Raw genomic sequence first — 14,252 nt, forward strand, 5'->3', positions numbered from 1 at the left:
GCACATATGCAGTAAGCAAACTATACTATAAATTTATATTGCAGCATGTATACGTTTTTTTCAAATACATTTTTAAAATGTTTTGGAAAAAATGTAATGTAAATGGCCAAGGTTGACTTCTGATCTCTTCATTTTTTTAAGTATGGTAAGTACTATTGAGTGAAATTAAAATGCATTTCATTGTTTAAGATTTTATACTTCAAATGATCCCTTTATATTTCTTTGTCCCTTATCCCTTACTTGTACGTGATTCTCGGTCATAAAGTAATACATTTCTCAAGAACAGACCCAACTTTACCTGAGGGTGGTTTGCTTACATCACACAATTCAGCTCAGACGTTTTATTGAAGGCATTTTTGATTCATATCCAACAAGTGTCTATTATGATTCATATTAACCAAAAACAATATCATAATACCCCCTCATTTATTATATTTTGTTGCACAGACAGTTAAAAACATATCAGATTACTTTTGTTTATACATAGTATCAACTTTTGTTCCAATAAATTTTTAAGGCAGGGGTCACCAATGTGGTGCCCACAGAAACCAGGTAACCCCCAAGGATCTCATGAGTAGCCCGCGGGCCTGTTCTGCAAATAGATTACGTGGTAGATCATTGATATTTTCTAGGAATCTTACAATTCTACATATTGCATTTACATTAAATATTATACTATTACTATATGTGCAAAAGACCAATTATGATCAAATAGCTTTGTAATCAACGTTTCCAATAGACGTGTGAACGACTATGTGCTGTTATTGTCTTTTCTGGTCGATGATCTGTCTCTTCAAAGTGTGGTCAGGAACCAGGTCGGACTCTTTCACGTCTTTGTTTCCACAACCCACGACGGGACAGCGGCACTTTTTGTTCTGTTTGTGTCTCGTTTCAATGAGAATTTTGATGGGGTTTTCGTCATAGTAATGGTTACACTTCTTGTTCTTCACCGGGTTGACCATTTCCTCCAGGGTGAGAGGGCAGGAGAAGTTGACTTGAGTCGTCACAGCGAGGTCCTCATCAAGGTTCTCTATGTTCCTTGACACTTGGCTGGCTTGCTTGCGAAAGTTCTTGATGCTTTCCTTAAACGCAACTATTTTCCGGTGAGCCTGTCGATCTGCGTCAGATAGTTGGGAAGTTTTTTCTGCGAAGTTCTCCTTAACTCTGGAGGAGATGGCAAACAAAGCATCTTGTTCCTGTGCAGTCACATTTGCCGTGGCTTGTTGCACAGTGTCAACGAAGCAGTCAATATCTTGGTCAAGCTTGACACATTCCAACATGAGGGCTTCCATTTCGTTGACGCCAGAGTTCCCTTCTCCTTCGCGGTCCTCGATCAGGTCTAAGGCCACGGAAGTAACTATGTCCATTCCCGCAGCGAGATCGGCCTGACATTCTTTCAGGCTGGACACTGCACTGTGTACCGCGCTCAGACTTTGATACATGCTAATAAACGATTCTTCACCTACAACGCTAGCAGCACGTTATCGTACGAAAACTTACGTTGCTAAATATGAACGAGTGCAAGTACTTTATCTTTCCTGATCAAATACCACCCGGCGCAGGGGCGATTCGTCAGGACAAGAGTCGTTACTGCTTCCGGTTATCAACAATCAGAGGTTTCAAATTCCTGACAGTAATAGCGCGACCGGAAACAAAATGCGTGTGACGTCATAAAGTATGTTTTTTCTGGAGATTTATTTCCTCCAGTGATGTGAGTAACAGGGTTCTTTTCAAATCAACATACATAATAATTAATTGAAAATAAAATAAAATATAAAAATGTGAATCAGTTTACAGAAAATAATGTTATTTTTAAAGCCATTATAATGCAGCGAGGCTTTAGTTGAGCAGAGAGATACCTGAAAGACAAAAATCAGGACTAATTTAACTATTAGTGTTACACATCAAAACGTTCGTAAGGATTTTCCGCCAAAGGTTCCATGCGCTCACAAGTTCCTATCCTCTATCTATGGTCTTGGCTGTTCGGACAAGAGTCCTTGGGGGCTCGGTGTTAGCATGCGCCGTAGTGTGTGCACCTGAGACACGTGAAATCTCCTGTGCCAAGTCAACAACCATCAAGTCTGCCCCTGCTCCAACGAAGACAAGGCAAATTTGACTTCTGCAAGGTCAGTGTGTAAAGAGCGAGGCGAGGGTTGTGTCAGCCAGCCTCCGACGGCCAGGCCAGTGATCGACTGGAGGTCGCCTTCAGCTCACCTATCCGGCTCTCCTCTCGGAAACTGTTGAAGTGGTCAGCAGACTGGCCAAAGTCACGCCGGCTTGCACACCAATTTGATCTACTAATATTTTGAGGAGAAATGACTTCAGGTAAACCAGGAAATCACAAGTCAGATGCAGGCTTTGATCTAATCACAGACAGTTTTAAATGCACCAAAACCACCTGCGGTTCGGTGTGCACAGTGAATCATATTTATCCCAATTAAGCCCCAAAATAATCCTTTGAAAAAATCAATAACTTATTGTTTTAAGCTGTAGTTAAGTAAATGAAAGGTCTGTTTGATGACCAGTCACAATTAGGGCGACATGGCTCGGTATTCTCACAGCAATCACTGAAATAGAGCGTTGGGTCAAGACCTGGGACTTGCATCACTAATATGAAGACTGAAACAAGGCAAAGACTAAAGATCAAAACATGTTAACATTGTTTCTTTATTTGGATGTGACTTGGCAGCACATCACTAATATGAAGACTGAAACAAGGCAAAGGCGAATGATCAAAATTTTCAAAGTATGTTAACGTTGTTTCTTTATTTGAATGCGATTTGGAACAAGTTTCTGAGCAGGTCAGTGGTCATTATCAAAACCAATATACTGTATCTTGACTGACACTCAGCCTTTAGCCTGTATACTAGCATTCAGGAATGCTTACAGCATTTTGGCTCTTTGATATCTTTGAACACTGTCTTTATTTTGGCCCACTTTGCCTCTGAGTTTCCCCAACTTGGCCCTTTTTGCAGTTAGATGACCTTTGTGTTTTTCTAACTACATCTCACTTGCGGGTAGAAGACCTCAGAGGTTCTTTGGACTTGTTCCTTTGGTGATCGTAGGACCTTGGCTCTTCAACAGTAATAGGTGGTGGAGAAGAAACTGCAGGGAGGGTTAGGCCATTTATTCTCCATTTTTGCATAATGTCAAAAATGGGTTAATAAAGTGGTTGGTTGAGGGTTAGAATCCTGTTTGGCAAATGACCTATCTCTCCCTCATAGTCCGTTTCTGACCAATCGCTATCAAAGTAACTGAGGATGAGATTGTTTTCATTTTAAGGGATAGCTGCAATATTGCACGCCTTGTCTTAGGGATCCCTGTCACCTACTCCAAAATATCCAGAACATCACTAAAAGTGAATCTAACAGAAATAAACTAGTAGAAAATTAAGTTCAACACTTCACTTTTTACATGGTATATACAGGTTACAGGTTAGTATGAAACTGGAAGAAAAATAAAGTGCATCATAGTACCTTACATAAAACATATGTCAATCTTTATTCAAACTACATTTTTGACCATTTGATGATGAAAAAAATTCTCACTAATAAGGAGGAATATGAATTGATCTGCAATACTAATGCAGGAGCACCAATATTTTAAACAATTTAACCTGAAGAAAAAGGTATCAAACATTGCGCTATTATTTTTCTAGGTCTCATTAATCAATCATTAATCATTCATGAGATTTAGAAAACAAACATTGACAATGTGGCAAGGCGAAGAAACACATGTTGCTGTTCACATAATTTATGTAAAACTGTTGTTGTTTTAGGATGAATGGACTGCCAGTACTATGCCTGCTCCTGTGGGTGTGTGCAGTATATTTTGTGGGAATTTACCTCTTTGTGGGTGGATTCCTGTTGGTTCGGCTGGAGGTGAATCGTACCAGCACCTGCGGGGACGTATTGGAGCCTAGAGGAGAGTCAAGAGACTTTTGTGGGGTGCAGCCACGTTTCCGCAGGGCTGTCCTAGTCATCATTGATGCCTTGAAGTTTGACTTTGCTCGTTTTGACCCCAACAACACATCTCCGCGGCCCTTTGAAAACAAGCTGCGTGTGTTTGAGGAGACAACCTCATCCAGACCTGCCCATTGCCGCTTGTACCCCTTTCGTGCTGATCCACCCACAACCACTATGCAGAGGATCAAGGGATTGACGACAGGATCTTTGCCCACTTTTGTGGATATTGGTAATAACTTTGCTTCTAGTGCCATCTTGGAGGACAACCTCATTCGCCAATTTGGCCAAGTGGGTGAGTATTGTATGAATGCACAGAATGGGATCTAATAGATATAGAATTGAAAGTAATCCTTTTTTCATTTTTTTTTAATTATTATTATTTTTTTATTATCCTTATTGCTCTCTATGCTAATGACGATTACTAGAAGACTGCATTATTTCCACTGAACTATTATTATATACCAGAAAGCTTGAGTACAAAGCTGGGGAGCCTTTTATATTGCTAATTGTGAAAGAAAGTTGGCTCCCTCATAAAACTGTTCCTACTTATATTGTGCTTTAGTCAGCCACCCACAGGAAGGACAGTTTTGCCTGACCCTACTACTACTATGTGTGCCATGGTACTAGATAATAGATGGGGAAGTATTGACCAGCTTTTGGCACATGAACGTTTTTTAGTCGTTAAACCTGTATCCTTGTTTACAGGTAAACGAGTGGTATTCATGGGCGACGACACTTGGGAGAGTCTTTTCCCAAAGAAATTCTACCGTTCAATGGCTTTCTCTTCTTTTAACGTGCATGACCTGCACACTGTGGACAATAACATCCTCCAGCATCTCTATACAACTAGTATGTTTACTTTTTAAATGAAAATAAATACCTAGTATGGAGTTGTAGTTCTGTTGTGTTGTGACATATTTGATATCTTTCCATCTGTGTTTTTGTTGGTTTTGACAGTGGCGGGTGACGAATGGGATGTATTGGTTGCTCATTTCCTCGGGGTGGACCACTGTGGTCACAGATTTGGTCCTGACCACCCGGCGATGGCTGACAAGCTCATCCAGATGGATGGAGTTATCAGGTCAGAAGTTGGTGAAACATACTTGTTTCACAACAACATATATTGCATTACAACTTTAATTTTTTGTTAAGAATTCCTGTTTTTGTGTATTTGGAGATATTTTGAAAAGGCAAGGAAAAAAAAGAAGCCTTTGTAAAAGTTACCTATATATTTGTTTTTCACTTTAAATATGCACAGACATGATGAGTAAAAGTATGCTTTGTGATGTTTTTTTTTCCACACTTGCCATTCATTTTTGCAGGTCTGTGATGGACCATATGCAGAATGACACTCTGTTGGTGGTGATGGGCGATCACGGGATGACAGACACTGGCGATCATGGAGGAGAAAGTCAGAAGGAGACTGATGCGACCATTTTTCTTTACAGTCCTGGTCCACTCTTTCCTGGACCCCCGTCGCAGGTCTGTAGAAATGATCACTGTTTTTCTCTAAATGCTGTTTATGATTGATGCTGAAGGTTTTTAGTTTTGTTTTCCAAGTTTCCTATTTCTTATTTAGAAACATGACAGGTGAAAAATATAAATCGGTCTTTATTTGAGTTTATTCTTTAGACGGTGGCATAACGAGCCTCCGAAGCTGACTGATGCAGCGAAAAAATAAATAAATCACAATTATTTTTTTTTGTATCACCCATATTGAATTATTTTCACAATTTTTTATTTAATGTTGTGTTTAAATTGAAAGATTTGAACCATCTATACTACAAACTAAAGAAACTAGAGTACATGTACTTTTTATGAACATAATAAATAACGTGCATTTTTAAAACAAAATGAAAAAGATGGCTACCGAAAATAATAAAGCCATTTTATTTTAAAAGTCTACATTTATATTCAGGAATAATGCAGACACTTTAAAATATCTGTTGACTGTTTTATTCGCCCCGATATCCAAAAAATGTGAAGTAAACAGATTTGTTTAATCTATGATGACGTCATGAGAATCTCCATTGTTTCTCTCTGGGAACTAATGGTAGGCGGTCTTTTCACTGTCTGCAGTTAATAAAGTGCATCCCTTACAAAGTGGTAAAATGCAGTACTAATTTACATAATTACTTATTAAATGGAGCATCACCTACTCTAAATATACACTGTGCAAAGCTGCTAGTTTCATTAGTAAAGAGATAATGTCCTCAAGACAATCAGCGGGGAGATAATCAGACATCTGCTGTATTCGACACCGAGATAAATCAATTAACTTGATCAGGAGCTTTTCAGGATGTTTCGCCGTTATTTTAATGCTGTTTTTTTTATATTATCCATTTACTGTTTAGGGACAGCGTACTTATAATTGTGTTGACAAATTTACACTGTGACATGCACACAATGCAATTGGAACTGTATTATATCTCGACCTGTAGGATGAACCAGATGTGGTGCCCCAGATAAACCTCGTTCCCACGCTGGCTCTACTTCTGGGAGTGCCAATTCCATACAGCAGTGTGGGCCAGGTCCTATTGCCTTTATTTCCTCCACTGCCTACACAAGGTGCAGTTGCAGGTCTCAGCCAGCTTGAGGCGCTATGGATCAACGTAAAACAGGTTTGGTACATAGTGTGGAGAAAGTTGTAAAAACATACATTATAAAGTCTTCAATACTAAAATATAAGAATTCTGTTTCTGAAGGTCAGCCGTTTCCTGGTGACATACTCTCATATGGCCAAAGATATTCCACCTGAGACTCTGGCTCTGCTTCAGGATCAGTTTGAAAATATCTCCTCTGAGTACCTTGCATTTATCAGAGAGGGGCGCCCATCATCCCCTGAGCTGGCAGCCGCACTGCAGGCCTACCTCACCTCTGTCCAAGACGTCTGCCGAGCCACCTGGGCACGCTTCAATCTGCTTAAAATGGTGGCCGGTTTAATCATCTTGGCGCTTGCCTGCTTGATGTGTTTCACCATGTCTGAAATGTCAACTGTGCTTGTCAGAGAGAATAATTTCCGTCTGAAGGCAGCTGTTGTCATGGCACTGTTGGTTGGGGGTTGTGTGGCTGCTGGTCAGCTGCTCTCAGGGGGTTACATTGAGTTAACGTGGTGCATGGCTGCTACTGCCTTCACTTCTGAGCTCCTCTTCCTGCGCCGGGCGCATCAGTCCAAGACACCCGCTGGGGTTAAGAATGGTGCTAAAGCCTCAAAGAATGCAACCTGGAGGACCCCGTTTTATCTTCTATCTCCACCTCTGGTGATAATACTACTCCGCTTTGCCTCCATGCTCTCAGATAGCTATGTGATACATGAGGGTCGGGTAGTAAGCTTCTTGATACTCTCCCTGGCTTTCTGTATTCCTCTCCGCCTCAACTGGGAAGGCCTTCTTTTACCTGCCATCCAAGATCCTTCAAAGCCCGCTTTGCTGCTCCCCGCACCTGCTTCTCCCCCGTCGACAGTGAGAAAAGAAAGTAGCACTCTCTTGGCCTTCTTCGCCCTCCTGGTCGGAAGTGTGTACCTCTCCCTCTTCTTTCATGGCTGTCGAGAGGAGCAGCACCCATGTCAGCCATCCCCTTTCCTTTCCTCCCTCGTTCGAATGAAGGACAATCAACTGAAGAACATTTTCTACGTCCTCTCCGTTTGCGCCCTAATCGTGTGGATGTATCTGTTGAGAAAATGTCTCCGTCACTACGGGAACCTAAACTCCTCAGGTGGGACGGTGTTCACAGCCCGCTGGATTCTTCCCTTGCTCTCAGTTTGTCTGGCCCTCCACTGGGCTGTCAGTGCCTCACCAGAGGACAGTTTCAAGAATTTGGCTGAGCTTATTAAACTAGCCCAGCTGGCCATCCCCAGGGCTGCTTATTGTCTCCTGGGTCTAGGCGTGACCTTGATCTGGCTTGATCCATTAACTGTATTTGTCAAGACCAGGCCTGCAAGTTTGACTAAGAATTTATCCATGCCACCGCCACGGTACAGAGCCAGCACTGGCATTAGCCCCCAAGCCGAGCTTCATCACCTCATCCCGCAAATCTACCAGCGCATGCGGCGCTCACTCGATGACGGAGAGAAAAGGGAGATGGACAACAGACCTGCTGTGGAGGCCTACGGCCTAGGAACAGTCTACTCTGCACCATTGCTTCTCTTCTGTGGGCTGATGGGATTGGGTCTGCTGCAGCTGCACCCGGAGGGCATGGCTCTGTCTTTTCTCCTGCTGCTGTTTGAAATGGGGGCTCTGCTACACATTCATGCCTCCTCCACAAACCTCTGTGACCTGCAGGGATTATGTTCTGGTGGGTTGAGAATGTTTTCTTCTCGTTTGCCTTTTTTGTATCATCAAATATGACACTGTCTTGTACGTTTTTCCTCAGGTGGCTTCAATGTGCCCTGGACCCCTGTTGTGCTGTGGTCGCTGGCTGCCACCCAGTTCTTCCACGCAACAGGTCACCTGCCCACATTCCTTTCCATTCAATGGGGAGCAGCCTTTGTGGGATTCCCAGATGGGCACACAGGCACCTTACTGCCGGCCTCACTGGTTACCCTCAACACCTTTGCTTCGTACATCCTGTTTGCAGGTTTGTCAGAAAAAAATGTATGCTCGATTTTTCTTAGCGTTGACTAAGAAACAAATTGCAAAAGGATATGAATTGCAGTCACCTGACTTTTCTTATGTATTGCAATACATACAGTAAATGAATTATCACCCATTATTTTAAGTGATCCTTTTCAAAGAGGTACTTATTTAGCAATCCCATTGTTAATGACAAAGTTTTTTTGGGCCCAAAATCTACAATGGCACGCTAATCGACATTAGCAATATGAACTTTGTCCTTGTACAGAGGACGTATACAAAATGTCACCTTGCAACTACAAAACAAGCCCAAAACTATGCAATATCTGTATAAAGGACTACCCACCGGCAGTGGCACGTTCATCTCAACATGCACATCAACTCACGTCACAAATTAATATAGGGATAAATGATAAAGAAGAAAAATGATTGTTAATCCTGACAGAAAGGTTTTTGGTGAAATTCATAATATACTACATATAACCTGTTACATATTTGCATCTGCAGTTTCTTATCTGGTGGAGATTGTCAGTGTAGGTGTTGGAAAACATTTAATATCTGGTCTTCCTTGTTTTTTGTTTTTGTTTTTTACATGTGAACTTTGAACAGTGTAGTATTGGCATCTTGTTGTCCCCAGTGGGATGTCCACTGCTGCTGTTTTGGCCATTAGTATGTGAGGTTCGTGGAAGCAAAGCAGGAAAATCCAGCACTGAAGGAGGAGAGGACGCCGTAATGGAGATGAGACTGAGAGAGAAGCCGCTACTTTTTAGCTCAGCTCTCCTCCAGCTCTCAACACGCTACCTTTTTATTCTAGGAGTGCAGGTAACTTCTTACTTGTCCAGATAACAAAATAGTTTTGTGTGGGTGTGTACAGTATTGTGATAAATAATGAGTGTTTGGCCTTGAACGAGGTATGTAAGTGACATTCTAGCTTCTTGGCAGCATTACAGTTAAAGCTCACACTGGATATGCATGACCCAAGGCAGGGCTTTACATAAACAGCGGTCCAGTGGCCACAATGTTACTGTGACCAGGTCACTGATGACCAGGCCAGCACAAAATTAATAAATAATTTAGATGAAATGTATGTGATTTAATCTTCAGTTTGTCAACATGTGAACATGTCAATGTGAAAATGAGAGCAAAATTGTCATGATTGTGAACTGAAGTTGCTTATGTAGGTTACCTGTCTTAACAGCAAGATTCCTCAAATATATTTTCCAATTTGTGTATACTTACGCTAATAAGCATATGTATGTGAATATATACATACATACACGCACTACACATAAAATACTGAAGTGAAACATTGTAAAAACTTTTTACTCAAGTCAGACATTTTCTATGCAAAACCTTCATGTGTGTCAAAAAAAAATGTCGGGCCTCGGCAGATAATTGCCCTCTGTTTTGCCAGTCTGGCTATTCTGTAAGTTTGTGTTTTCCTTGCTTCCCAGGTCTTTGCTTCTGTATGTGCAGCTGCTATCCTCAGGAGACACCTAATGGTGTGGTGTGTTTTCGCACCCAAGTAAGTGCCTGACTACAATTTCCCGCTCACACAGACTGGCTGGTTTTAAAGGCTTTTCGGGATATGGACTCAGTTGAAATGCCTGGCACTTACACAGGTTTCCACTGTGCACACATTAGAGCATGCAGGTTCACCTTGCAGTAATGGACCACTGTAATAGATACGTTGGTAGTTACAGATACCCGAATCAAGAAAATTCAAACTAAGTGCTGTCTCCCTAGGCCAATACTTCCACTAGGCATTATGTTCTCTTTTTTTTTCTCTCTTTTCTTTCAGGTTCATGTTTGAGGCCTCAGGGTTTCTGGTGAGCTGCGTGTGTTTGCTGCTTGGTGTTTCATTAGTGCTGAGAGTTGACGTGGCTGTTGGACATTGGTTCAAGAGACTCATCCCTGATGTGCCCAGGTAGCGACTGCTTTACCAGTGCAGCCCACTAGAGCACACTGTGTCATTAAAGGAATGGACAAGGAGGTTGATGACGCCCCAATCACAGACAGTTCCAAAACTTCAATCGCAGGCTAAGATGTTAAGTTTGCCTTTTTTTTTTAAATCTGCATTTAATAAGGCCTGAGAAGAGCTGCACTTGTGCTTCATTGTGAAGTAATCAGTCAAATAACAATTTCTAGTAATCCATACCTGTCACTGTTGCCTCACTGGTTGACTACTGTATCATATCTGCACTTCATAACAGATCTACACAAATATGCAACAGAGTTGCTAACTTGAAGTTAAAAATTCTTATAAATGGCCCTGCGAGAAGTGGAATGAAGATATATGCACCTTTCTGGGTCTTGTACAATTTTTGAGCCATTACTACGCACATGGGATGTGCTGTTTGTGAGCCACAAGTTTTTTTTCTTGTGTGTTTTTTGGTTTGTTAGTTTCTGGGGGGATTAAAACAAAACAGGCTGTCTTCTTTTGAGGTCATCATAAACACTCATTTGCGTGTGTGTGTGTGTGTGTGTGTGTGTGTTTGCATGTATATCTGAGTACATACATGAAACGACTAAAGTGTCAGATCACTGCCAACTTTTCTGAAAAGGATGTGGGAAAGACTTTATTTAGGTGAGCTCCCGATTTACAAGACTATTAATTTTCAAATATTCTGTTCATCGTTAAAAACTAAATTACTAATCACACATTTGACAAATTTTAGATTAAGTATATGCATTAACTGTAAGTTCTAATTAAACACAGCTCTTAATAACATCGTCAATGAATGTCTTTTCTTTTGTACTGTCAATGAATTTTCTAAAAAAATGTCTTGTCAATTGTGAAGGTTACCATGTGGTATGTGCTGCTCAAGGTTCATTAAGCTAATGCACAATATTGAAGGCATGTTGAGCTCAGGTTAAATACTGCATTCCTCAAGCCAGTCAATACAGGAATGTACTTTTTTTTTTTTTTTTTTTTTTAATAGTGCTTGCTGTGGTGATTTGTCACCCCAGATGATAATTTAATCAGTTTGCTTATTGTCTTATTTGCTCATGTTTTGAGTAAAATACATAACATATGAACTAAAATGAGTGTCTTAAAATGAATAAATAAATCTTTTACAAGTTTTGTTCATGCTGAATGATGTTGAATGTCAACTTGTACTTTATGTACTGCTAACTATTTATATTTGAAAGGTGCTTGAAAAAAGAACAGGTTTATTGATCGGAGAAGATGATGGAAGATTTTATGACCCATCAGTCAGTGTGCTTCATTCATTATTCACAGGGGACTTCCACATTTCCAATTTCCATGTCTCACTTATGCACATTAGTGACGCATAGGTTGTCTGAAATGTTCTCTTCACTTCCATTTAATTCATACTTTAAATGGGATTTTTACTTGAGAAATTGTCATCAAAATGTATGACAGCAGCCAAAATTCCTACCAATTATTGTGAGAAGCTTGTTAAAGGCTAGCCAAACTTTCGCTTATATCATAGTTTAACTCATTCACTGTTGAACCCATTGAAATGGATTTTTGAATAAAATATTTTGTCTTGCCAGTTGCAACTGAAAAGAAAAAAAAATGATAATGCAAATGCAGCGAGCTGTCTGAATTCTGCCTACTAGGGATCGAGATTACTTCTCATACGTCTCATGTGATGCACAAGCCGTTCCAAAATCATGACAAATCCAATATTACGTAGCAGGTCAGTATGCAAAGACCATTTTGACATGTCTTTCAGCACCACCTAGCGGCCGGATAGCTGATTTGATTTGTGAGTTTAAAAACATTAATTGGTTTGTCGTTAGAGGGTTTTCATCAAAGCACATGAAAATGCACCACCGCCAAAAGCACCAGGGCTTTATTATTTGAGAATATAACCTGTCTCTGAAAGAAATCTGTACTTGCTTGATTTTAGGTTTTCAACTTTTAACCAATAAGGAGCCGCCAAGCACGAAATGTCTGCTCATCACGAAGAACAGAAAGTTATTGACCACACAATAGCTTCCAAGCAGCTCTACTCTTTGGTTTACTCGTTGAATATATTTGAAACATTGTATTTAAATAACTCATGGGCCTTATTACACATCTAATATACATATAGAAAGAATGATGTATTTTTGAAGAAAAAAACTCGTCTAAAAAACTCATGTACAGAAAAGAAATGCAATGAATGGTTATTTCTACTTAACATAAAATCAATTGATTACTTGAATTTTTGATGGACTACGAAATTGATTTCAAAAAGATTTTATAGTATCAGTCCTACTTATCACTTCAAAAGAGAGCTATGAGAGAACAGGAGCATATTAAAGTTGAGAAATACCAAAACGGGTCTTTATTCTTCTGTATTTCTGTATGCAACTCTCAGAGAGAGAAAGCAAGTTTGAACACCCAAGGCTTATTTGGAGGGTAATCCTTTAAACCAGCCCCAGCTGTTCCTTCAGCTTCTCATAGAACACTTTTCTGCTTGGCGTCTCCTATAATTCCAAGGAGCACACTTTGCACATGCACACTCCAGATGCCTCCTTATCAAGGATAAGGGAGCAACAAAAACACACGATTTCTTTATTCCACAAGTATTCAAAGACAGTCATTTTGTGAACTAATAAGTACTTACTTCCCTTTGCAAACTATACACATTTTTTTTCCTTCAACCACTGAAAATTGTTCAGTGGCATCTGTCTTTGTAGTCTGATGTGATGACACTTTTAAGACATGGCCATTAACTGGTCTCTACTACCACCTACTGTCTTGAGGTGAAACACAAGTCAATGAAGATTTTTCTGTTTGCTAACATAGTTTGACCCCTGCTCAACGGAATGTTGCAAAAATCGCAGGAAATCCATGTAATAAATCATATTAAATTTTACATGTTTTAATCATCTGGAAATTTCAGCTCCCTAGTGGGGCTTTTTCCCATTGATTTTTTTTTTTTATGATACAAAAAAACATCACAGGAATTTCCATCATTTCTAACATAATGCCACAAGGGTTAAACCTTGGAACTATATTCTTGGTGGTAGCTTTTGGCATATTTTATTCAACAACAGAGGCGAGATTGTTTAACATCCATCTGTTATACTTCTGGCTAGTTTGCTGGAAAATTGGATCACTAATGACTATGCATATTTGTGTAAAACTTAAAACAATAAAGGCTAATCACATTTTTCAAAGAAGTCACTTAGACAATTTAGCATTAAGTTGCTTTTTCTTCCAACTAATAATCATAACTCCAACCCATTTGAAAAGAAAAATATACTTTTCATGCAAGTGCCAGTACATGTAGCCCTATGTATATGAAAACCTAGACTTAGATGACTAAACTATACAGCCACACACTTTGGAATTAATAAATAAATACAAACCTGACACATTGTCACCTTCAATACCATATGTGGGAGAAAAAAAACAAAACATTTCCAAATATTGCTCAACTGTGTCAATAGTACTTTTATCTAAGCTAATGGCATGTAGCAATTCCACCTGTGCCCAATTTGCTCCAGACCCATCTTCCATTCGTCTCCCCCACACATCACTTCCATCTTATTTCAACACTAAGTCTGGAAGAGTATCTCAAAAAATATAACTTGCTCTTGTCGTTCTTATCTAGGGCTGTGTGAATTGGGTGTCCTTGGGTGCCTGCCATCGTGTGAAATTAAACAAGTAAATTCTTAGTTCTCTACAGTGTTACCCAACAGTGTTGATAATTAACACTCTACCCCAAGAGAGTTTCCCGCCTTTTCATTGATA

General features: G+C 40.0%; 2 protein-coding genes across 2 annotated transcripts; one reads left to right on the forward strand and one right to left on the reverse strand.

The window, feature by feature from the left end:
* Positions 1-326: 326 nt before the first annotated feature.
* nsmce2 (NSE2 SUMO ligase component of SMC5/6 complex) lies at positions 327-1,623 on the reverse strand. The gene has a single exon (XM_088435358.1). It carries the CDS (start codon positions 1,440-1,442, stop codon positions 762-764), a length of 681 nt encoding a protein of 226 aa, XP_088291484.1. The 5' UTR covers positions 1,443-1,623; the 3' UTR covers positions 327-761.
* A 327-nt stretch (positions 1,624-1,950) lies between these two features.
* Positions 1,951-11,622, forward strand: pigo (phosphatidylinositol glycan anchor biosynthesis, class O). Its single transcript, XM_088435858.1, has 11 exons — positions 1,951-2,126; positions 3,779-4,257; positions 4,671-4,814; positions 4,923-5,046; positions 5,288-5,447; positions 6,407-6,586; positions 6,671-8,258; positions 8,337-8,540; positions 9,174-9,358; positions 9,991-10,061; positions 10,338-11,622. Exons 2-11 carry the CDS (start codon positions 3,780-3,782, stop codon positions 10,465-10,467), a joined length of 3,264 nt encoding a protein of 1,087 aa, XP_088291984.1. The 5' UTR covers positions 1,951-2,126; position 3,779; the 3' UTR covers positions 10,468-11,622.
* Positions 11,623-14,252: the final 2,630 nt, after the last annotated feature.

Source organism: Hippichthys cyanospilos, chromosome 15 (genome assembly GCF_059441005.1).
Source record: "Hippichthys cyanospilos isolate Australia breed blue-spotted pipefish chromosome 15, RoL_Hcya_1.0, whole genome shotgun sequence".
NCBI lineage: Eukaryota > Metazoa > Chordata > Actinopteri > Syngnathiformes > Syngnathidae > Hippichthys > Hippichthys cyanospilos.

Bases quoted from the DNA above. Each gene is read 5' to 3' on its own strand.
- nsmce2 (XM_088435358.1), bottom strand. From the start codon at position 1,442: ATGTATCAAAGTCTGAGCGCGGTACACAGTGCAGTGTCCAGCCTGAAA.
- pigo (XM_088435858.1), top strand. From the start codon at position 3,780: ATGAATGGACTGCCAGTACTATGCCTGCTCCTGTGGGTGTGTGCAGTA. The intron at 4,258-4,670 runs GTGAGTATTGTA...CCTTGTTTACAG, and splicing joins TCGCCAATTTGGCCAAGTGG to GTAAACGAGTGGTATTCATG. The intron at 8,259-8,336 runs GTGGGTTGAGAA...GTTTTTCCTCAG, and splicing joins CCTGCAGGGATTATGTTCTG to GTGGCTTCAATGTGCCCTGG.